The following is a 23050-nucleotide window of genomic DNA, read 5'->3' as shown; positions in this document are numbered from 1 at the left end:
GCTGCTGTTGTGTTGCAGATTTCTGCGCTGTTGGAAATCAGATCCAGAACTCAAAGGTTAAATGAAGGAAAAACTAAACATCATTACTTGGAATTTATTTTGCAGAATAAATCCAAATTCTTATCATGATAAATAATAAACGATACAATAATAGATTATTTTCTGGGAGGATATATTCCTGCTATTGATACGAGTTACTTTAATATTAGTCAATTAAGTCAAGCACAAACTGTTGCTGTTGCTTCCCTGAACACAACCAATCCATCAAAAGCCTGATCATCATTTATTTATTTATTTTTCCTTAATATCCCAGTTATTCTGTGTTCCCAATATATTTTTAGATTTATTGATATACTTGTTTATTATTATTTGATTAATTATTTAATGTGTCTTTTTCGTTGTGCTTTCTTCGTCCACAGTGACAATAAAATAATTCTGACTCTTTAGGTGACATTTTACGAGATGCACCTGCGCATCATGAGGTTGGGGCATCATGAGGCTGGGGCATCATGAGGCTGGGGCATCATGAGGGTGGGACATCACCGGACGTCCTCTTTGCATGGCTTTTTGCTGCAAGCCGCCTAGAAGCTGGGGAGCTTTTATTCAGCAACATGCAGAGCACACCGAGGTTCAAAGAGTCCGATTAAAAAACACGAGCAACAAAGAGCACGACTACCAGCAGGCAGGCAGGCAGGCGATGTGGGTTTAGTGGGAAGCGGGGGGGAAAGTCTGTCACAGAATTACATGCATTCATGCATTAGCCATCAGAGCAGCAGCAGCGGTACCTGAACAGAGCCCCCCAGCCGCTCAGCTGTGAGGTGCGACCCCAGAGTCTCCTTATTGGTCACGGGGGTGGGCTGAGACTCACTTCCTTTGGGTTCAGGTGACTTGATACAAAGCAGAAAGGGTTGAGGCAGGAAGTGGTGAGAATAAAGGGAGGGGTCAGAGGTGAGGAGGAGGCCATGTGAAGGATCAGGTGTGGGGGGAGTAACACGGAGGAAAGGGGAGTGAATGGAAAAAAAAAAAAAAAAAAAAAGAAAAGTTAAATTAAAGACGACATCTCCCAAGCATAAGCAGGCTTGTTAAGACAAACTATGTTAATAGAGGAGTAAAGGGAAGCAAAAATTTATTTGAAGCATACAAATAAACTCATGCAGAGGTAAAAAGAACAGCCTCAAACTTGATTTTCCATTAAAAAAGACATCAATCAATCTTCTCAGGTGATTTCATCGAAGGACTAGTTTCGCTGCAGCTGAAAACTTATTTTAATTTTTAATCAGAACTATTCACTACATGATCAACGTGCACAGTGCAGTAGGAGGCGCTTTGCCAGGGTTAAAAAATGGCACGTTGTTTCCAAGTCAATCACATTAAACCAACTGCAGTAAAAAAAAAAAAAAAAAAAAAAAAGGAGGGAGAAGCTAGAGTCCACTATAATAAGTCAGTCATAAAATGAAATGAACTCCTCAACAGTGCCACGGTAAACGATGACTCAACAAGCACAACTTATCTGCACCATTATTTATGACAATCAGCCATCATTTATGGATGTTGTGTGCATAATAAATCTCACAAATGATTCCTCGCCTGCGCATTAAAAATAAAAAAAAAGAGGCTCAGATTGCATGCTAACTTAGAAACGCTGTCACCCGCTAAGCATGTAATTAGTCATTACTGGTATGAACAATGCAGTTTGCATTTTCAACTCATGCATGCAATAATGACTGCTGCTTAGAGAGGAAGGAGGCCTGAAAAAAAGTATTCACACCCTGAACTCTTCCACGTTTTATTCCATTACAACCACAAACTTTCTGTGATGGACCAGCAGAAAGGAAGTGGAAAGAAAACAATGCTTGGTTTGTGAGGAAGGGCTCCAAAATCTGGCGCTTGGGCTATTTAGAATAGAATAAAATATTCCTGATTGATCCCCAAGGAGAAATTGCCTATTTGTTGAAAGCCACTCTATCTTAGATAAATATAAAGTTTGTAAAATATATTTTTACACCTCAGAGTGAATCGTTCAAAATGACTATTAATCAATAACTATAGAGTTATTGACTATTAACAAGCAATATATTAATAACCTATAAATGAGCACAGACATTTTTTTTGATCAATAAGCACAGACTTGGGCATTGTAAAGCCTGATGGCAGCAAGCAGCTGAATGTGCTCCTGAATCCAGCCAGAACGTCATGGAGCTGATGAGACTCGGTGTCCAAGATGTTCTGCACCTTGGACAGGATCCTTCTGTCAGAGTCCAGCTCCACTCCAACAACGTTACTGGCCTTCCAGATCCTCCACCTTCAGCCTGCTGCCCCAGCACTGCCTATCGGATAGCACTGGCAACCACAGAGTCGTAAAACATCCTGAGCAAAGTCCGGGAGATATTGAATGACCTCAGCGGCCTCAGAAAGTAGAGACGACTTTGACCCCTGACCTCTATTTGTGGCCTTCAATGTGATGAAAATGATTTTACAAGTAGAGGCTGAAGATTGATTGACAAAAAAAGAGATGAAGTTAAGTTTTTTAGAACTGGAAGCACCCTTTTACAAATCATGACTTTTTTGTGTTTTTACTTCAAGTTAATAATAAATAGGATAACGATGAAGATTTTGGTGGTAAACTGAGTTAAACAAAGCAATTGGTGGTGCTTTAAATAAAGACAAAAAATGCAAACATATTAGAAATAAACAGATTGGAATCATACCTGGCAGCGTTTTGTGTCTCTTTTAAAAGAGACGAAGTTGCTAGATTTTGTTTTATATCTGCCATAACCTACAGCTCCCAATTGTAAAGAAATCTGACTTAATTTTATTAGTACAGATAAAAATAAAACATTCTTGAAAAAGAAACAAAATCTAAATTTTACTTTCAATGTGAGTTTTGGCCCACATTGCCCATAGAGTAAATACGGCTGTCTAGCTAAGCTGGCAGGCCAGACAGAGAGAGGCACTAAGAGATGAAACCAACAGGCTCATGGTGACTCTGGAGGAGCTGCAGAGATCCATAGCTCAGCTGGACGATAATCTATAAACTTAGCCTCTATGGAAAAACTGTCAAGAAAAAAAGCCACTGATGAAAAATCCGACTTGAACGTCTTGGGAGATTCTCCAGACAAATATACATTTTTTTACCTTTTAGCTTGGAGGCAGAAAAAAACTTTAATTTGGAGTGAAGCTTCACCGTTGTAGCAGAATAAAAACTCTAAAGATGCAGCTGGCGTTACAAAAGGAGTGTTTTAATCCCGGGTGTCAGGTCCCAGGCCTGGAGGGCCGAGAAGTCCTGCAACTTCAAACCCTGAAACCCGAATCCAAAGGCTAAATGGGCTAAATGAGCTCAACTGCATGCAGTCATGTTCTCCACAGTCCTGCAGATGATCTAATTATTTGATTCTAGGGCTCAAACAGTCAAAAAGATTCATTTCAGCCCAAATTTCAAACACTTTTTGATATCCAATTATTAATCAGTTAATCCAAAAATGATCAGTTACCCCTTCGCTACAGTCATTTTTTTACATTGATGTGTTTTTTAGCTGTAGATGCATCCTTTGCTTCAAATGACCCAAGGAATTATGTCACAGCATTTTAGGCAATAAAATGTTAATCTTATGTTTAGTTTAATTTGTTATGTGTTTTTTTATTATGGCATAAAAAAGCTTAAGTGGTTAAATGAGAAATATTCTTAATGTGCCACTTTTTTCAACTGATTAATTGATTAATCATCAAATAAATCATCAGAACAATCAATTAATCGCCAAAACAATCAATTAATTGTCAGAATAATTTAATGAATACTCCACCGCTAAAATAATCTGCAGCTTCAGCTTCATTTGACTCAGGTGTTTTGAAGCACTAAAGGAACCTTCATATTCACATATTGGAGTTGCTTAGTGAAAGTCTAGGCCTTCATCCAACTGAGAAACTGTTGAATCTGTGCTGGAAATCGCCGTTCACCTACACCATCCAGCCAAAATTTAGATCTTTATATGAGCGACGTGAGAAATGACACCCAAAAGCTGTAATTAGTGCATCCATGCAGTTTTACCACATAACGCTGAGGCTGTGACCTGACAAATCATGGAAAGGGTTCAGGAGATATAAATACTTCTGCAAAGCGCCGCATGGGAAGCCATAAATGATGCTTTCTTTCCCTCATGACTGGGCATATCTACATTTTTTCCACTTCAGCATTTAGTTATCTTATTTCTTTCTTTCTGATAAGAACTCTGAAAACCAATCAAATCCAGCCTTGTTGTCCAGGAAGCTGCTTGTTTAATCGCACTACAGAAGTGATCCAGCGTGGAATGAGAACCATTCAGCGAGGTGGGCTGGATGAGGAGCTGGAAGCTGAGGGTCTCACCTGGTTTTTGGTCTGCTGTTGTGCTTTGTCTCTGCTGCTGGGCGGCAGCGGTGTGTCACTGGGTATAGGGCCGATTGGTGTGGGCTGCAGGGAACAGAACAGGCACATCAGGGATCAAATCCAGGCTGTTCCTCTGCTCTGATGGCAGAGGGACAGAAAGCGGGGAGGCGAGCGGCACTCACGAGAGATTTGCCGACCCAGTCGTACTCGTAGTCGAAGACGTAGCCGTTCCTGTCGAACAGATCGGTGAAGAGCTTCCGTAGGTAATCGTAATCTGGCTTCTCAAAGAAGTCCAGCCTCCTCACGTAGCGCAGGTAGGTGGCCATCTCTTCTGTTACAAAACACAGAGCAGCAGCCAATGAGAACGCAGCAGAACAGGAAGTGGTGAGTGAGATGCAGGGTGCTCCGACTGACCAGGGAAGCTCTCACATAGCACTTCGATTGGGGTTGCTCGTTTGGTGTCTCCGATCTTCTGGTATCGCTCCTTCAAAGTGTCAGCCTTGAGTAAAGAGAAGTTTTAATTTCATTATTTAAACCACAAAAACTTAATGAAGAAGTTGTGTGGTTTAAAAATAAACAGATACGATGATTTGTTTAATCCTGGGCTCTCGGCTTCATGACTGATGAAAACTCCTCTGGTATTTATAGCACTTAAGCCTCATTTGCATAAATCTGACACGGCACTTTAGATTTAGAAACGATTTCTTAATACGTCACTGAAACTTTTTCACTTCCAGCAGTGACGATTTCAATATACACGAAGATATAATTAAATATTTCTCCAACATTTATTTTCTTATTTAATACTTTATACTTGAGGGAACATTTTATATACAATTGTAACAGAGCCTCCAACATCTGTAGACTGTGAAGTGAAGAAGAGAAGCAGAGGATGAAAAGAATGGGTTGAATTATGACAAGTGGATGGATTAACGGGTGGATTCAAGGAAGAACCAAAGGAGGATGGGAAGGAAAAGGATGAATAAAAGAATGAATGGGCATATAAAGCATAAAGGCAAAATGTGAGTGGATAGATGGGAAAAATAGTCAGAGGGCTTGTCAGACTGATAGATGGATGGAAGTCTAAACACAGGGAAGAATGGATGGATGGATGAGCAGCTGGTGGACGGATGTATTTAAGTATAAATCTGTATCGTTCCCATTGCTCGGCCCTGTAAACCTCGGACATTCCCGGCTGTAGGAACTCTCAGTGTCAGGAATCGAGTGGCTTCATTTCCATCACGTCTGAATCTTCAAACAGCAGAGGATTGTTCTGGCCTGAGCCATGCGACATCCCCCACACTACATCCCTCACATTCATCCACCAAGAACTCCCACCCACACAGCAACTGTTCACGTCTTTTCTTCTCCGCCATTCTTTGATACTGATGCCTTCAGAAAGCAAAGCATGTCTACCGCCTGCTAGAACCTGCTGCTGAGGCGCTTCTGTTGCTGGCCCTTCCAGGCGCCTGAGGCTCTTTTAGCGATTAAAGCATACATCAAGTGGGGAAGTTTGTGTGTGATTATGCAACAAAACAAAATTAGGTGAGTCATGACTGTGGGGGGAAAGAAAGAATCAACCTGTGAAGATTGCAATGGTTCAGACCAGCTCTGCCAACAATATTCAAACATTTCAAGGAAATGTTTTATCATTTAAATCTGTACCAAGGAGATTGGTGGGTCTATCTTTAGAGAGCATCAATATTGGTGTTTTAACTGTTCCTGTAGTGTTTCAGCAGCTTTTTATCTGAGCTCCCATCAATTTACTAATAAGGTTGTGATTTTCTGCTCATTTGAGAAAAAGGGAAATTAAACAGAAATCCTGTTGTATCAGACTTTATACATTCAATATGTGGGTCATTTTGAGTTTTACACAGTAAATATTTACCTGCATTTATTGGCATCTAACTAATTGCTGAAAATCTAAAAGGTTTTTCTCTATATAAATATACTGTATTATGGTTTTAGAGAAAATTCTCATTGCAATTTAAATATAAAACAATGTAGAAAAAGTTTTTGCTTTTTAATTCAAGACTATCTTTTAACAATACAGTAAAAGACAAAAGATTAAAATAATTTTTCTCAATTCGTCTTAATATTAACATAAAAGTGCAATATTGAATATTACGTTGACTTTTTTTTAAAATCACAAAACATCACATAATTTAAAATTAGACAATGTAGAAAATGTTCTGTGTGAATTAAAACTAGTAGCGGTGCCTGGATGAGAACTCAAACTAAATCAGAATTTCCAATCAATATTTACTGTAAACATTTGACCTTCTGATAATTTCCTTCAATTACGATGAACCATACTCTGAAGGAATTACTGCATTTTAGTCAATAAAATATTTTTCTTATTCAACAAAAGAAACTGAATTAGTTATCTTAAAGAGTCGTCTTAAAGAGCCCAGATTAGTTTTTTTGATGAACAGCCCAGGAAGCAGTTTTTTTTCCCATTGGGTTGTATTCAAAGTCCAATTTTACTAGCATCTGTCAACTAAGTGACTCAGTTTCATAAGTTAGGTGAAATTTCATGATTCTTTACCTTCAGGCCCTGCCATGGAAGGCTACCTCGGAGGAAGTACATAAACATGTGACCCAGAGCCTCTAAATCATCTCTTCTGCTTTGCTCTAGAACAAAACCAAAACAAACCACATTAAGTATTTTATTTATGTTTTTTTTATTGAGCTGGAGTTCATTTAAGGAGGCTTACCTTTTCCCAGGTGTGTGTTGATGCTCATGTAGCGCGCCGTCCCTGTCAGACTCTTGTGCTCCCGGTAGGGGATGTGTTTTTTGGTCTCGGGGTCTATATACTCTTTGGCCAGACCAAAGTCGATGATGTGGATGGTGTGCTGCCTCTTGCTTCCGGGCCTCCCGACGAGGAAGTTCTCGGGCTTCACATCTCTGTAGATCAGACTCTTGGTGTGCACATACTCCATTCGCGTTATCTAGTCAAGGAAATTGGCAGGAAAAATTAGCCTCTGGATTCCAGCCAGTTTCGAAACAAGCAGCATTAAGGAGTTTTAACTAGTTTGTTTTTTGTTCATCGTGTTTGTTCAACCCACAGCAACAAAGGCAGGTGTAATACGACAAAGCAAAAATATAAAACCAGATTTTTAAATGTTAAGCAAATTAATATCCTAACGTTTTCACAACATTTCATTGACCAGTATAAATTTAACAGCGTAAACCAAAAATGTAACTAAAAAGGGTAATTCCTGAGAGTTGTAAGGACAAACTGTAATAGCATTTTAGTTTCACCTCAAACAAACTACGAATCATGAAGATCGTAAGATTGGGTTGGACTCAAAGTCCAATTTTATAAGTGAAATACACTTATCCTTTTAATCTATATTGTCCTCAGCATTTGGCGCTTGTCCTGGCAGGTTACAGCTGAATAAATATACTAAATATTTCATCATATTGTCTTTTGCACTTTAACATCCATTAAGGCAACAGAAGTCTGGTAAATGATGAATGAGTGGTGTGTATGCACTGGAACAACCAGTCTACAGCTATTTGTGTACATTCAAGAAGATAAAAGGTGTGTTGTTGCACATGAATATTTCAGGATCTCCTGAACAAAACAATAATAATAATGAAAAAGAAACAATGTGATTTTTAGAAATGCATTCCTAACTATTTTAATTCGTTAACCAGATGTAACTTTTTTTGTTTCAGGCAGGTGTTTCTTTAAAAAAAATAATAGGTTGAAAATGCATGCCTTCTTTCAGTTTTAAAAAGTAAAGCTTAAAGGTTCAACTGTAATCTAAAGATTTATTTCCAGTTAATTTTGATAAATATGGCATACAGCACATGAAAACTCCCAGATTAGTTCCTTAGAAAATCTAAATGTTGCAAAAAATTATTACAATTATCAAAATAAGTGTTTTCAATAAAGAAATACTCCCAAATACTGATAAATATAATCATGCAGGGTGAAGAATCTGCACTGAGTACATGGTCCTGGCTTCATTTGCATGACTTACTGCATCAATGCAACGTAGCATGAAGACCATCAGCCTGTGGCTCTGCTAAAGTGTTAAGTAAGACCAGGTTGCTTTAATAGCTCGTCTGAATTATTGGGTCATCTGTGTGTGTGTGTGTGTGTGTGTGTGTGTGTGTGTGTGTGTGTGTGTGTGTGTGTGTGTGTGTGTGTGTGTGTGTGTGTGTGTGAGCGTGTGCGCGCGCGCGTGTGTGTGTGTGTGTGTACATGTGTGTGTGTGTGCGCGCGTTAGTTCACCTCTTTATTGTTCGCACTTAACTGAAACAGTTACAGATTGTTAACCAGAAGTTCACCTGATTAGGGCTGTATGATATTAGCAAAACATGCAATAACATTGTTGAATGCTGTGATAACAATATAACTTGCAAAAAATACGCTAATTATAAAAAAAACCTGCATTGCAATAACAATGATTTACTGAGAAAGTTTCTGCTGTTTTGGCACAGAAGACAGATTTGTAGTTTCTTACTTTTTTTTTTTTTTTTTTTTTTACAATCAAAAACCTTTTTATGCTGCATGTAAGACAAATATGTTACAGACATCAAAAACATGAATTTATGGCACTTAAATAATTATGTAATAGGATCTTCACAATATGCTTATTGCATACAGTGATATTGCAATAACTGTGCAACCTTGTGCAGCTGTAAACCTGCAACCACAATGAAACGTAATGGAGTAAAATAGGCCTGAGGAATTCATGCGGTGGTGATGTGGTAGAAAACACAGAGATAAAGAAATGGACTCAGCTTTATTCACAGGGAAATTTTCAGAAAATTCCCTGCGATATATTCCGCATATTGCACAGGACAATAGTGAGTCGTAAGCCATGCCCCGTTGGTTCAGTAATCCCTACTAAATGCCTATTCCTGCTGCTTCGATATCCTTTCTGCCACACTTTTCCCTTCCACTCAACTTTCCATTAATATGCTGGAATACAACCCTCTGAACTTCCATCTTCTTTAACAATAACCTTTTCTGCTTTACCCTTTTTGTGAAAGTTATCAAATTTCAAGTCAGCAACCTGCTTGATGTTTGCTTAGACGATATTTCTGTATTTTTATTTTATTGTGTAATCCTGATGTTCTGAGACAATGTGCTTACATTAAAACTGAACTCCAAACCATTATCCTAATAAATAAAACACTTTAAATATATTACCATGTTGAATGAATTTATGGTAAGCTGAAATCGATTAAGTTTTTTATTATTTCATGTTTTAATCACAAATGATTTTTTTTTTTTTTTACACAAGAGAAGCAGTGTTAGAAGATGATAAATCTGAAATCACGACATCATTAGTCCACTTTCATCAAACTATTTTGTTTGTCTAGAAGAAGGTGTGAATGCGTAATCGTACTCTGAAAAAAATAAAATCGGACCACAAAAGTGAACTCTGGTCTGCCTAAAAACCTTGATCTGAGTTTGGTTTAAATGAACTCTGGCGCTTTTAGAATGCATGTGGGATGCCAAGAGAACCAGAGATCACTCAAAAAGCAGGAAGTGGACTACAGCGCAGGGCATTCTGGGTAAATATATCCAAAATCAACAGGCAAGTCCTGCTAGCGGGAGAAATGGCTCATGGTCTTTGTCCAAAAACAAAAGAGAAATCCTAAAATATGACTCCATTCCATGTCTTTATATTTTGTTAAGAAGAAAGTTGCGCTCCATGTTTTCTTCAGAGATTTTGATGTCGTTTCTTCAGTGGTTCTTGGTGCAGCACGCCCACAGGCAAGTGAGAGAACAGGTTTTTCAATTGGTTTGATTAGTTTAATGTATTGCAGTGTGAAAGCGCACTGCACCAGCTGAAAATGTAACAAATGTTGCGATTTCAGTCCCCGATCATACCCAGTCTACAGGACTGTTCTCGCTCAGGTCTTACCAGCTGTATGGCTATCATGAGGACGGTCTTGAGGGAGAAGACGCGGTCGCACAGGTCAAACAAATCCTCTAAACTGGGCCCGAGCAGCTCCAGAACCATGGCGTTGTATTTCCCACATGGGCCAAAGTAGTACACCTGAGGAATTCCCTCTGTGGAGACACAAACAGGTTCAAGAAATGAAGCAGACTGGATATAAGAAATTTTATTTTTTTAATTTCTTGTAAAAGATAACAAATCAGTGTGTGTTTGAGATGTGGAGGTCAGTTTACAGAAAAATAACATGATAGTATCAGCTATGAACAATACAAAACTCACCATTTTTACAACAAAACTCATGTGTAAATATGAGTAAATTACTAAAGTGAGTTGGCCTTTGAGTAGTAACATTTTTCAACTTTCTATGCTGAACCAAACAAACCAAAACTGCAGCAAATATCAACTCACTGCCACTTCCATTTAAAGCATAAAAACTTCCCATTCTCAAAACATTACCATGTCGTTCACAATACTGCAACACAAAGCGAAGTATGAGGAAGGTGATTTATAGCTCTGGAGTGTTGACAAGAGAGGCTGGACTCGCTCAAACTACAAAACGCACGCTCACTCTTCAACTGGTTTGTCCAAAGCAGACATAGCTTTTCCAAAGAAGCAGGATAATGGGAAATGTGACTTCAAAAGCAACAGGAAACGTAAGAAGCACGGTGTCACCTGTAACAGAAACCACACCTGGTTGTGCACAAAACCTCTGAGGAATGTGGACAGACCAAACGACAGCACATCTAATTGAAAACTCAGGTGTGGCAAAACTCTACAGGGCGCTCTTATGAGAGAACAAGATGTACATGGAAACATATGTGGTGTGGAAAGAAGAGAGAAAAAAAGTAGTCTGTTATGCATGATCTACAACTAGTTCCCACCATCTACTGGTTTCAACAACAACAACACAATGTGCAGAAATCTGTGAAGAATAACAGTCTTATTTCACAAGCACTCAAGAAAGACACAGTGGGCAAGAAAAGCAAGAAATACAGACATTTTACACAATCCAATATCAGATGGTGGAAAAAACTTTGTAAAAGTCACACGCCGGCCAATAAACATTTTAACACCAATAAACATTTCTTTGTCGTCAAAGACTTGGAAAGTACAGTGCCAATTAGACACAAATAAATAGCAATGGAGCATTTATTTCAAAAGAGATATCTCCAATTTTGTTTTATTGTCTTTGGGAGCTGCATGTTTCATTTCTAAAGCTGTGGGATAGTTTGCCGATGCAGCTTCGTTTTGCTGATGCTGCAGCATTTTTTAAAAACCAAACAAAAAGCACTTTGTTCGTCTAGGCTTTCATGGCATGATTTTATTGTGCTTTTTACATTTTGGTTGATTTAAATGTCATTGAGGCACCAAGAGGATGAGTGGAAGAGGAAGTAAAACATAAACAGAGTCTTCAGACCTCGACGTCACAGCCCCAGGTTCGATTCCTGGCTCCTTTACTGCATGTCCTCTACCTTTCTTCTTGCCAAGCTAACTGTGATTTATGTTGCACAGCACTTTGTGACTTATGTTTCTCTGAAAAGTGCCTCATAAATAAACTGTACTTCCTGAACAAAGTTATTAGTCGAAGGGGCATCATGCAAAATTGAGCTTTTTGAACTTTATGTTATGTCATAAAGTTTTTCCTTCAGCAGAAACATGCCTAGAATTTTGCTTTGACTCATTCATGCAAGTTTGATAAATCCTTCGATCTCCATGGCAAAGTGGTTTGGGTAAATCAACGGCTTGCTCACCGTTGATTTACCCAAAGCTCTGCCTCGGAGCTTCAGTCCATTAGCAAACACCTGTTGGAACTGCTGAGCAAATCATACAAACTACAACACAAAAAAACAGTTGAGATGTGTCGAAAAGAGGTTCGTAAAGGGACAGAGGCTAACTTTCAAGGCGACAGATATGACTATGATGCGAAGTTACATTTCTTTTGTTTAGTTTTCTTTTTTTTTACAGCATTTTCAGAACAACTAAAGGTAACAGTTACTTGACTATGCTATTAAATGTCTGGAAAATACATAACCATAACCCTTTAACAATAAGCACCAATTAGCAGAGGTGATAGATTGGTACCAGAGCTGAATCAATCCATCAGCCAAAGATTAGAATAAGACTATTTTTTTTAGTCCACAGAATCAAGTAATTAAAAAAAACTCAGATGGTGTATGTTTTCTACTAATTAAATGCATTAAAACTAAGAATTTCCACAATTTTCAATCTATAAACACATCTGCCAGCATCATCTGCTTTTACATAAGAATAATGAAAGAAATCCAGGTAGATTTTTTTAAATGATCAACTCGGTACGCATTTGTATCTTGTCAAGAATCTGAAAAGTCTAAGTTTATTTTTTGTTGGCATCAGCTACTAAATTGCATTGATTATCAAGTTTAGTTTGACTCTTTCACTCAGGATACACACATATTTTTATCAAAATCAGAATGGGTGAGTTAGAACTAAAAAAAATATTGATCAGGAAAACCTTAATTGACACTGCTACAACAAAATAAATAACATCCAAAGAGACATCAATTTATCATTCAATTTTCCAAATGAATGATAAATGACTGCGACAGGCATTGAGCGGCGTTTCTGTCCAGCTTTTTATCGTCAAATTGACCTCTGAATTCCTCAACAACAACAGCTCCACTTTGCATGCATGGATGAAAAACGACACAAACACTCCCTTATTTATCCTTGCATGGACGCACACCTGTCTGCACTCTAACCTCTAGGATATTCCTGATTATAATGTCCACGACAGATGAGACTGTGACAAGAGATCACAGGGAGGCTGACTCATCAAAGCCCGGCCCAAATCTAGAGGGCATTCAAAACACAGTCATCACTGCAGAAGAGCATGGCGTGCACTATAATCTTCTTCTGACGCTGGGGCTCGCAGTCAGAAATTTACAGTCGCTAAACGCTGCGCAACGTACGTTTGTTATTCACAAATCCATCGTTATGTTGCCAATAGAAGGTACAAAGAAATTAAACCAAAAAACACCATCAACAGTAAAATTACACGTATCTGTGTTTGTATAATCCCTATAATTCAGTTCCAGACCACCATATACACTACATTTGTTCAGTATTGTGGGAAATGTTCTCATCACCAGTGACACTCTGACCCCTGCTGTCTTGACAATTTGAGACAATCCAGCCCATTGTTTCTGCAGGCGGGTCTTCTCAGGCGACGGTCATAGGCAAGACTGCATCATGGTGGCGGAAGACAATGTTGCTCCACAATGATGGGAACCAATGAGGAAAGAGGAAGAGAGGAGGGTGGAATAAGAGAGGGAGAGAGCATTCAGAAGATTTATGGACGGAAGAAAGAGAAGGCTGAAGAGGAGAGGTGATGTCCATTAGGTCTAATGCTGTGAAGATGTTCTCACAAGGTTGAAATTTGATCAGCATTTATGCGGGCACGTACTGAGAATGGAGCAGGAAATGCTAGAGACAACTGCAACTAAAAAAGAAAAAAGATGTGGAGCTGAAAACTAGTCAAAAAGATGCAATTATCACAATTAAATCTAAATATTTTCTTTTCAGGCGTTTGTCTACAGACTCCCAATCTCGTTGGAGATTTTGTTCTAGAATATGTATAAAAAGTGAAGGAATGAAAAGCATATCCTTTCACCTGCACTTTTTAATCTATGCCTGGTTTTCTTGCTATTTAAATAAATGTAAATATTGATTATCTATATTCTGCTTTGTTTTTGCAGGTTTTCTTTCAGAGTTTAAGAGTGTTTTCACAAATTAAAAATGGCCGAAACAACTTTACTTGAAATAAAACACATTCACATCAATCTAAACTCCTAACCACAGAAATACAGCAAAGATTTTGCTGATAGAGAAACAAATATATTTAATTGAAACTATTCATTTGCAGGTTTAATTCATATTCCTAAACATTGAGGAGATTATTGATGTGTCACCCTTTTATTAACTGATGACATTAAGCCCGTCATGATAAATTTTGCTGCACGATAAATTGTTACAGAAAATATTGCAATAAACAAATGATATCGTTGTTTTGAGCCACTTTTCAGGTAATAATGATGCAAGTACAACCTCTAAAGCTCAGGAAACATTGATTCTAAAGTACATTTAACACTGGAACTGAAATAACCAAAATAAATAGACAAAAACAACTGAAACGACTAATAAAGAGACGGTGGATGAGATCAATGAACCAGACTGAAGCTTTTAATCATCCAGTCTTTGGTTGAAAGAGATTAGAGGAGAAAATAAATTAAATAAATCACACAAGTGAAAATTATTGAGCAAATTTTAAATGATCATGCACGTAACTGACTTATTGCTTATTGCGATGGGTCTAAGCAGCATCTCATCACATGCTGTTCGCTGCACATCTTCCCCTTCTCTGTTTGCTGCACATCTTCCCCTTCTCTCTCTAGCCTTCTTCCTGTCAGATTACTGTCCAATAAAATACCACTGGAGCCAAACAACCCAATAAATAAATAGATAAAAACAATAGCTTTTAGCTAAGACTTCTGATGGGATTAAGGGGGTTGAAGATGACTCACCACTCTTACTCCAATATGAATACAATAAGAAGGTCAGGTTGTATGCAGAGTTTGATGCAGCCATGACAAAACCAGATGACTTCAGGTTGAACATGCCTTCACTGTACTATGACGTTACATCAATTTGCTTCAACAGGGCTCACTTAAGAGCTCTGAGACCGGATCAATCACTGAGGTTTCTACAGCTGTGGATTCGTTGGTGGTCAAGATGAAAAACATAGAACACGACTGCCGTAATTTGTGATTTATGAACAACCATAGGCAGTTTAAAGAGGGAGCAGTTAAATCACAGGCAAAAAGAGCACAAAAAAGGCACACACGTAAAAATTCAAATAAAGCAAAACGTTCTACAATAGAGATATAACCTAAATTATGAGATAACAGTAGTGTCCGAATATCATGAATAAGTCCTGAAACTTTCATTCAGAGCAGATCCTGTTTCAGTTAACTACCACATTATCCTTCTAGTCTTACTGGGTCCATTAGCAGCTGAAACCCACCAGTGAATAATAAAACCTTCCCATATTTGACATCAATCAAACATATATAACCACAGATATGCGTTTAGGCTGTAAAAGTCTAATCAACCACTACACAGCACAGATGCAGTTTCCATGACCAAATACAAGTTACAAATAAGTACAGCCAATTTTAAAAGAAAGATTCAGGCTTCAGTGTTAGGTTAGTCACAAACATGCCAAGGCAGACTCAACAGCTGGGTTGTGTTTAGAGCAAGGCAGAATTAAGAGTGTGCAGATAAGCCCCTGTTGGCATTAAGAGCTGAGTAGTCCACACCATGACATATCTGAGGCTCTCAGCCTGGGCAGGACGAGCAGGGTCACATGTCCCCATTTAGCCAAGTTGACAACATAAGTAGATTTATCGCCTAGATTGCTGCCATGCTACACAGTCAAGCTACACTTCCTCCTACCACACAAAATGAACAAAATAAATATAAATATTGGAACTGAGCGCCAAGCACTGCTGTGTGAATGTAGCGGTAATGCAGGTGAAGATGGCCAGAGAGGAGCAACACCTTTTAGCAGGTTTAATTTGCACCGCTGACCCCGTGACCTCTTAGGGACATGAAACGAGGTGAAACTAAAATTATTTTTCAAAACAAGCCCAGGGTCCTATTTAAAATTCAGCAGGCTGATCGATAAAATACATCCAGAAATATGAATGAAAAGCTATCTTTTTTTTGTAGTTAAGGTAAAAAAAAAAAAGTATATATATATACATATATATATATATATATATATATGTCTGTTTCCAGCTTTCTTTCTGTTTTTACATATTTTGACTTATTCTACATAAAATTCCAAACAAATTGAAATCCTCAGTTTGTAGGGCTTCAATTAACTATTTAATATTAGAAATAGATTAAACATGCAAAGAAAAGTAGTAACTTACAGTTAAGTTACTTCTGCTATCAACATGTGAAAAGATCAGCCCTTTCTGTTTGGCTAAACATCAACAAAGAGCTGATCTGTTGATTTTTGTTTTTGTTTGTTTTGATCAGTAATTGAATAGCAAAAGTGCTTAATAGAATTTTTGCACAGCAAAAATTAATTGTATTTACAGATGAACAAGGTATTTTTTGTATATTAAATGCAAAATAGATATAAAATATAATTTTTGTACAAACTTGGCTTAATTACTCCTTCGAGTGTGTTCTTTCAGAAAGTGTGATGTTTTAGAGTCGATTCAGTTCCAAAATGATTTGATTATTTCACCAATTGATTCGTCTAAATTTATCAGATTAATTGTTTCATTTCTGTCGGTTTGTGATTAGCAAACCAGAGGAAAACAGAAACCCACATCCATGGTAAAGACGCAGAACGTGACGAGCAGAGTGACTGTGTTGTTTATTCATTGGTAAACACAGATTAAGATTAGCTGACACGTCAGAATGAAAGATGAAGCCGTCTGTAGCTTGACCGCGGTGAGTGTTTGCAGGCAGGACATAGTTAATCACTGAGGCAGAGGATACTGAGACTGGGGAAGCTATCCAAGTAGACACCATAATGGCTTGAATGCTTGTAGAGGCCCAGCTATAAATAGTCAAGGACTACCCTAATGCCCCAACTCCTTATCAACACTGGAGGGCTTTTGCTTTGGTGGAAGGAGCCAAGGCTGTCGCACGTGGCACTAAATTTGACCACAGGACACACTTGATGTGGGAGAATCACTTAGAAGATAAACCTCCGCACACTCATAAAACCGTGCTCTTACAAGCTCTCAGCATGAGTTTTTAAACCCATACAGCTTTAATTCCAACATTTATAAGCTAAACTCCAATATATTTCTAATAGAAAAACCAACTTTGATATAAAGGAACAACAATACAGATAGATTAGATAAGTGTTTTATCAAACACCTGTGATATAATTTTTTAACTTATGTCTGTCAGCAAGTTGGCTTGCTGACAGGAATAAAAAATGTATTCTTAACGTTTTATTTATAAAAATAAAAATAAAGATAGAAATGTATAAATTCACATATTGGACAAAAATAATAATGTTTATTGCCAAAAATTTTATGACAGAAACTATAAGTGATTGCACAAACTGGGCACTGGAGGAATTACCCTAAAATATTATATGCAATATAATTATTTTTTGCTGTTAGTAGAAATGTATGCTGTTCATAAGACAAATGTATGGCAGATAATTGGAGTTGTGTGTGTGTGTGTTTTCCATACTCTGTAGTCTACAAAGGAGTCAGTAGTTAAAGTATTTGATTAGACATTGATCTGTTGTTGAGAGGCTGAATTTCTCTTACCTGAATTTCCCAACTGTTTGTAAAATCTGTACTCCAAATGGAGCTGTGGCGCCCTGGACTTTATGGGTTCCTGAAAGAAAAAAAAGGCAAAGAAATTATAAACACACCGCAGATAATAAATCAATTCCCATCGGTCAACTTAAAAATTTCCATTTCATTTAATTAATTTCATTATTGTATATTTGTTAACCAAAGCTATGTCTTGGAAAGAGATGATTGAACACTCTTTAGCTTAAGTTGACTGTGAGGGACGATACAAAGTGTTTTAAGCTGCTGCACAGCAGCATTTGTGATGACATGGCTGATATTCAAGCCACCAGGTCCTACTGTTCATTATATTGCCAGCTGAAGCCTCACAACCTAAAATGTAATCTGATTAACCCCACTTTGGTGATGACAAGGGCATTTCAGACAAACGTAGCGAGGTTAGAACCGACACAATCAACTTAATTCCTTGCCCTTAATCTGCCTTAATCTTTAATATTCAACTTGATTGATTCGACAGGCAAACGACAGTCCGGTTAGAGCAGCATACAGCATTTATGCTTGAAATGTCGTTCAACATACCATAAAATTATTATGTCAACATGTAACACATGTTTGATTCCACAACATCAATACCAGTTGATTAAGTCAGGAAAAAAATCTCCTGCTTTTCTAGCTGCACACTGCCAGCCAGCTAGGTGAAAAAATGGTTTTCTTTGACACAGATTCTGCAAGATATTTCTGGTTGAGAAAAACAGAAAATCATGGTGTGGAAAACACAAGCAGCCAGCCATCTGCTAATATCAGCCTATTGACGCTTTGTGTTGCTCTATAAAGGCCAGACAAAAAAATAAAATAAAACAGGGATTATATTATTTACAATGTAATATTTTTAAGGGAGTATTAGCAGTAAGATATAATTGTTTTAAATAAAGGCACTCAGAACAATTTTGTTCTATTTTTACTCCGGTTCATCACACATCAGCCGAGGTCAACTGATGATTAAACCTTTTTTAATCACGTTGCAGGAAGACACTGAGGGGGAAAAATAACACAAAGGGCAGAAAAGATGGAGTTTGGACTTTTCGTCATGAAGCAAAGCACCATAATACAGAAAAGATTTCTCATAAATTCAAATGAAGACGAGTAAAAGGCAAAATGGCATGAAATGGAGGAATAGCAAGGAGAGAATAAGGAGAGTCTAATAAATGACTAGTTGTATCCATTAAGAAATCAGAGATACATGTGTAATTGAAATGTTAAATATTAATCAATTTTTAATCTTTTTTTTAGATAAAACTATCTAAAAACTGGAGACATCATCAACTTTAAAAATACAAACCAGTAAACAAAATACTGAAAAAGAAGCACTTTTTGGCTCTTTATTCATCAGATGAAAGACAATTAAAAACTTTCAATATTTTTTCCAGTTATTTTTTCAGCTAACATGTTATTTGATGGACTTTTTCAGCTTAAATTAATAAAGAATGTCTTAATGCAAAAATATGAATAACAATGAAACTCTTTCACTTTCTGCTGCACTCAGAAATCTTTTTTTTTTTTAATTTGGAATAAATCAAAATCTGTCAAAATTGGCTAAACAGGACCAGAAAACAGTGTCAGAAGAAAACCTCAATAGAAATTTTTGTCTTTAAAAAAGAAAACTAAAATGCCTTCCACATATTTCTCCTGATAATCCAGGTTTATTCCACAAAAACTATATTTACACTACAAGAAAATACAAAAAAATAAAAAGACATTGGATTATTTCTCTATTATCTGATCATCTGGTGAGCGCAGGAGACATCACGGCAAGAATAAATGCAACTGCACGCAACAAAGACGAAACTGAGTGGAAGACAAGAGGCAATAGAGAGGAGTGGAGGCCTGTGGGAGTGAAACACGTGACTGGTTTGGGAGGTGGAGTGGGGAACTGCTGCAGCGTCATCCACCTCCCACATGAACACAGACGAGTGTGTCTCACACAAGTCAGGCCACGGCAGAGAGCACAGGGACAGAAAATACTAAATATATAAATAACGAGGAGGTAAAAAAAAATAAAACAGATGGCAGCAAGCTGCAGGACCCTTTAAAACAGCTTACAATGGGAAACACAGGCTTATGGCAGCTTCATGTACTTAGGAGTCATCTTTATTCCTAGCAGATGGGCTAAGCTGTAGCTGTGTAAATGACCAGGGCCGAGCTGCAAGAGTCTGATGAGGCAGGACTTTTCATCACTGGTACAAATCATTTATAGCTTTACTTTCCTTTGTACATACCTGAACAATCTTGAATAGGGATAAGAACAATAAACGCCACAATAAACTTCCTCAAAATTATGGAAAAGGTTGTTTTAAGGAGGAAGAAAGCTGAGTTATCAACATTTGACGTGAGCAGTTCAATCTGCGTCACACTTTCTTCAAAATACAGTTGTTTGCACAAATGTTTCAAAGCCCTGCGACTGATAATATGATGCATACATGCTTGAAGATTTTTGCATTTTCTTATATGCAAAAGTGTAACTTAACATAGCAAAACAAGCTTTTCATGTAGGAGTGTACATAAAATTACAACTTTATTCTGGTAATTTCAAAAACAAAGTCTGTAAGTCTGGCTAAGATGCTCTGTCCTCCATGAAGAGTTTTCAATCTGTATTTTTGATTTAAAATGATTCATTCAATATGTTTAGATGAAAACTTGTAACACATGAGGGCATGGTGAGGAAAGAAAGTGAATGCTGTTTGACAGTATGAGCAAGATGGACAGCTGGGATGATCTAATGCAATGTATAAATAAATATCTGTGTTGTTTATCATCTATGAACCCGATGTGACTTGTGACACGGTGTATATATGAATGCTGCGTCCAGAAGAACAGACCCAGCATTATGCATATGGCCCAGAATAGCTGCTGACCTTTGCTTGCTCACACTGAACCATTTCACAACCTGCAGTGTGATTAATTTATTCTTGTGCTAATTAGCTCTTATTTCAGCGTGCAGAGTTTTGCTGAATGATCCCAGACAACTGAAAATGGCAGTAGGGATCTTTATTGACGCCGTCTGTAAGATCAGAGGGGTCTGTGGTATAAATGAGAAAGCGTTTTCAGAGAGCAACAGCTGGCTGCTGTGCAGCACATCTCCAGTTTCAGATTTAACATACTGAGATGGAGCCATTAGCTGCCTAACAAAGTCCAATGTGATTATCTTGGACTGCAGGGATTGCACAGAACTGGACTTCTGTAGTTCTTGCATAGCCCCAAATTCTAATGGAGGGTTTTATTATCACCACCAGACTCAATGGCACATATTTATAAAGCAAAATCTACATTAAAATTACACTCCAGGGACGAAAGGGTTACATAACATTTCTAATTACAACGATGTGACATCCATTTGCTGTCATTATAGCACATCTGGTAAAATGAACGTATTGAACGAACTTAGTGCTGGGTGAAGCATGAGGGATGAACCAGACAAAAATAAAATAATTTCTTTTAATATTCATCAGCTTTAATAGTGAAAATCTTCTTATTTACACAAATTTCTTCAGTCAATAAATTATTTTAATGGTGTTTGAAAACATACCATCTAAAGACAGACAGCTGTACTAGTTGTTTAAAAAGCATAACAAAGCTAGATGAATGAAGATTACCTACTCTGAATGTGTGTTATGGATTTTAAAAGAAGTTTTTTAAACCAAAAAAAAACAAATCTGCATTTCCTTGTTTTGTCTTCAAGTTCTCATGCAGTGAATAATGGTTTATGCCCAGAAAGTACATATACGTATTCAGAAAAACACTTCAGTGCAACAAATCTGTCAACATATATTGAGAAAGAAAAAAAAAAAACTAAAAAAGCACTTGCTAAGGCGCAAGTGCTTCAATAAGAATATGTAGAAGTGAAAGGCTACTGTAAGACGAGAGCAAAACGTACAGAAAACGTACCTGGGCATCCACACAAACTCATGGGAAGTTCCACTCACGCTACTCTTTTGTCCAGTAACAGAGAAGCAAGGCGTGGCATGAAAACAAAAACTGCTGTTGTGTTCTCGTTAAGTCTCAACTTAATAAATACCAATTTAGTAGGTCCTAAAAAGGCTGGTAATGACACAGCGCACTCAAGCAACATTAGATACAAATTTATGTTGTTGACTTTCTGATTACAATGTACTGTAATAAGAGTATTGAACTTCGATGTGAACCCAAAATGAAAACTCTGGTCCAGCTAAAAACCTTGGTCTTGATTCATTTGAACTGAACTCTGGTGCGGTTCAAATGCCTATGTATATTCCAAGCAGACCAGAGACCGCTCTGAAAACAGGAAGTTAACTGTAGTGAAGGAAATTCTGGGTAAATATAACCAAATGAAATGCGCTAACAAGAGAAATGGCTCATAGTGTTTCACCAAAGACAAAACAGAAACCCTAAAACCACAAAAATCCATTTTGTTTACATTTTGTGACAAAGGAAGTTGCACTCTCTTCTTCTGAGGTTTTCATAATATTTCTTTCAGTGGTTCTTTGTGCAGCAGGGGAACTGGCTTTTCAAAGGGTTTGGTTGGTTTGACACAGAGCAGTGTGAAAGTGAACCACACCTTTGTCCTGTCATGATTAATTTTGCTGGAAGATAAATTGTCCCAGACATATTGTTGTTTTGTGATAATTTTTAAACAATATAATGGGAATGGCATAATAATGCAAGAACAAATTCTTGAATTAAAAGAAGAAAAAAAAAAACATTTGTATGCTCATCATTCCGCCTCAACAAAATCCATCCAAAAATCCTCTATAAACTAAGAAGTAGATCCCTAATTGTTCCTGTAGAGGAAACATGCATTTATCCTGTTTGGTGACAGAGCGTTTAAAGTCTTAACATCTATAAATCTCCTAAACATGTACATCTCAAAACTGTTAAAAATAGCCTGAGGTGTGGTTCTGGTCTTTTTTTTTCCTCCTCTGCCAAATTATAATCATCCAATTCTGTCTCGGTTATTTTGGTTCCAGTTTATCTCCTCATTTAAAATGCTTTAAACACAGTTTGAAGACAGAGCCATAAGTGGAAACTCACTCTGTCAGCTAGATCTAAAAAAATAGATTGACCTATAGTTTCTCATATTAAATTAAAATAATGAACAATGTCAGTGTGACTCTGACAGGAAAGGTTCACATGGAAAAAGTGAATAGTGCTTCACAGTGATCCATGCAGGATGTTACCCTTGAAGGTGCAATTACGCAGCACACAGTGCTTCGGAGGCACACACCCTACTCCATTTTCCAACCCATTTATTTTGTAAGGTTACAATTTACACTAAAGCATTTTTGACCAAAACTGCATCATCATGCTTGATGCGGCACAATTTATCTGCTCCAACAATTTTGCAAGCAAGACCCCCGGTGAAGGGTTTACAACCAAATCTCCTCAAAGAAACAACAAT

At 37.5% G+C, this 23050-nt stretch overlaps 1 protein-coding gene across 5 annotated transcripts in view; it reads right to left on the bottom strand.

The window, feature by feature from the left end:
- csnk1g2b (casein kinase 1, gamma 2b) overlaps positions 1-23050 on the bottom strand; it is a 41963-nt gene that overhangs the window by 5145 nt on the left and 13768 nt on the right. For 2 of the 5 annotated variants that reach the window (XM_055045859.1, XM_055045866.1), the window contains exons 3-10: positions 17632-17701; positions 10253-10401; positions 7078-7312; positions 6909-6994; positions 4775-4859; positions 4543-4691; positions 4361-4444; positions 786-887 (exon numbers count right to left, since the gene is read on the bottom strand). In XM_055045859.1, coding sequence (XP_054901834.1) covers positions 786-887; positions 4361-4444; positions 4543-4691; positions 4775-4859; positions 6909-6994; positions 7078-7312; positions 10253-10401; positions 17632-17701 — 960 coding nt within the window. The remainder of the gene's footprint in view (positions 1-785; positions 888-4360; positions 4445-4542; positions 4692-4774; positions 4860-6908; positions 6995-7077; positions 7313-10252; positions 10402-17631; positions 17702-23050) is intronic. The other 3 variants (XM_055045874.1, XM_055045882.1, XM_055045891.1) reach the window with 3 other exon arrangements.

The sequence above is a fragment of the Poeciliopsis prolifica genome, unplaced genomic scaffold (assembly GCF_027474105.1).
Source record: "Poeciliopsis prolifica strain line A6 unplaced genomic scaffold, Auburn_PproV2 SCAFFOLD002, whole genome shotgun sequence".
Lineage (NCBI taxonomy): Eukaryota > Metazoa > Chordata > Actinopteri > Cyprinodontiformes > Poeciliidae > Poeciliopsis > Poeciliopsis prolifica.
The sequence above is the reverse complement of the archived record's forward strand: the minus strand, read 5'-3'. Positions and strand labels throughout refer to the sequence as shown.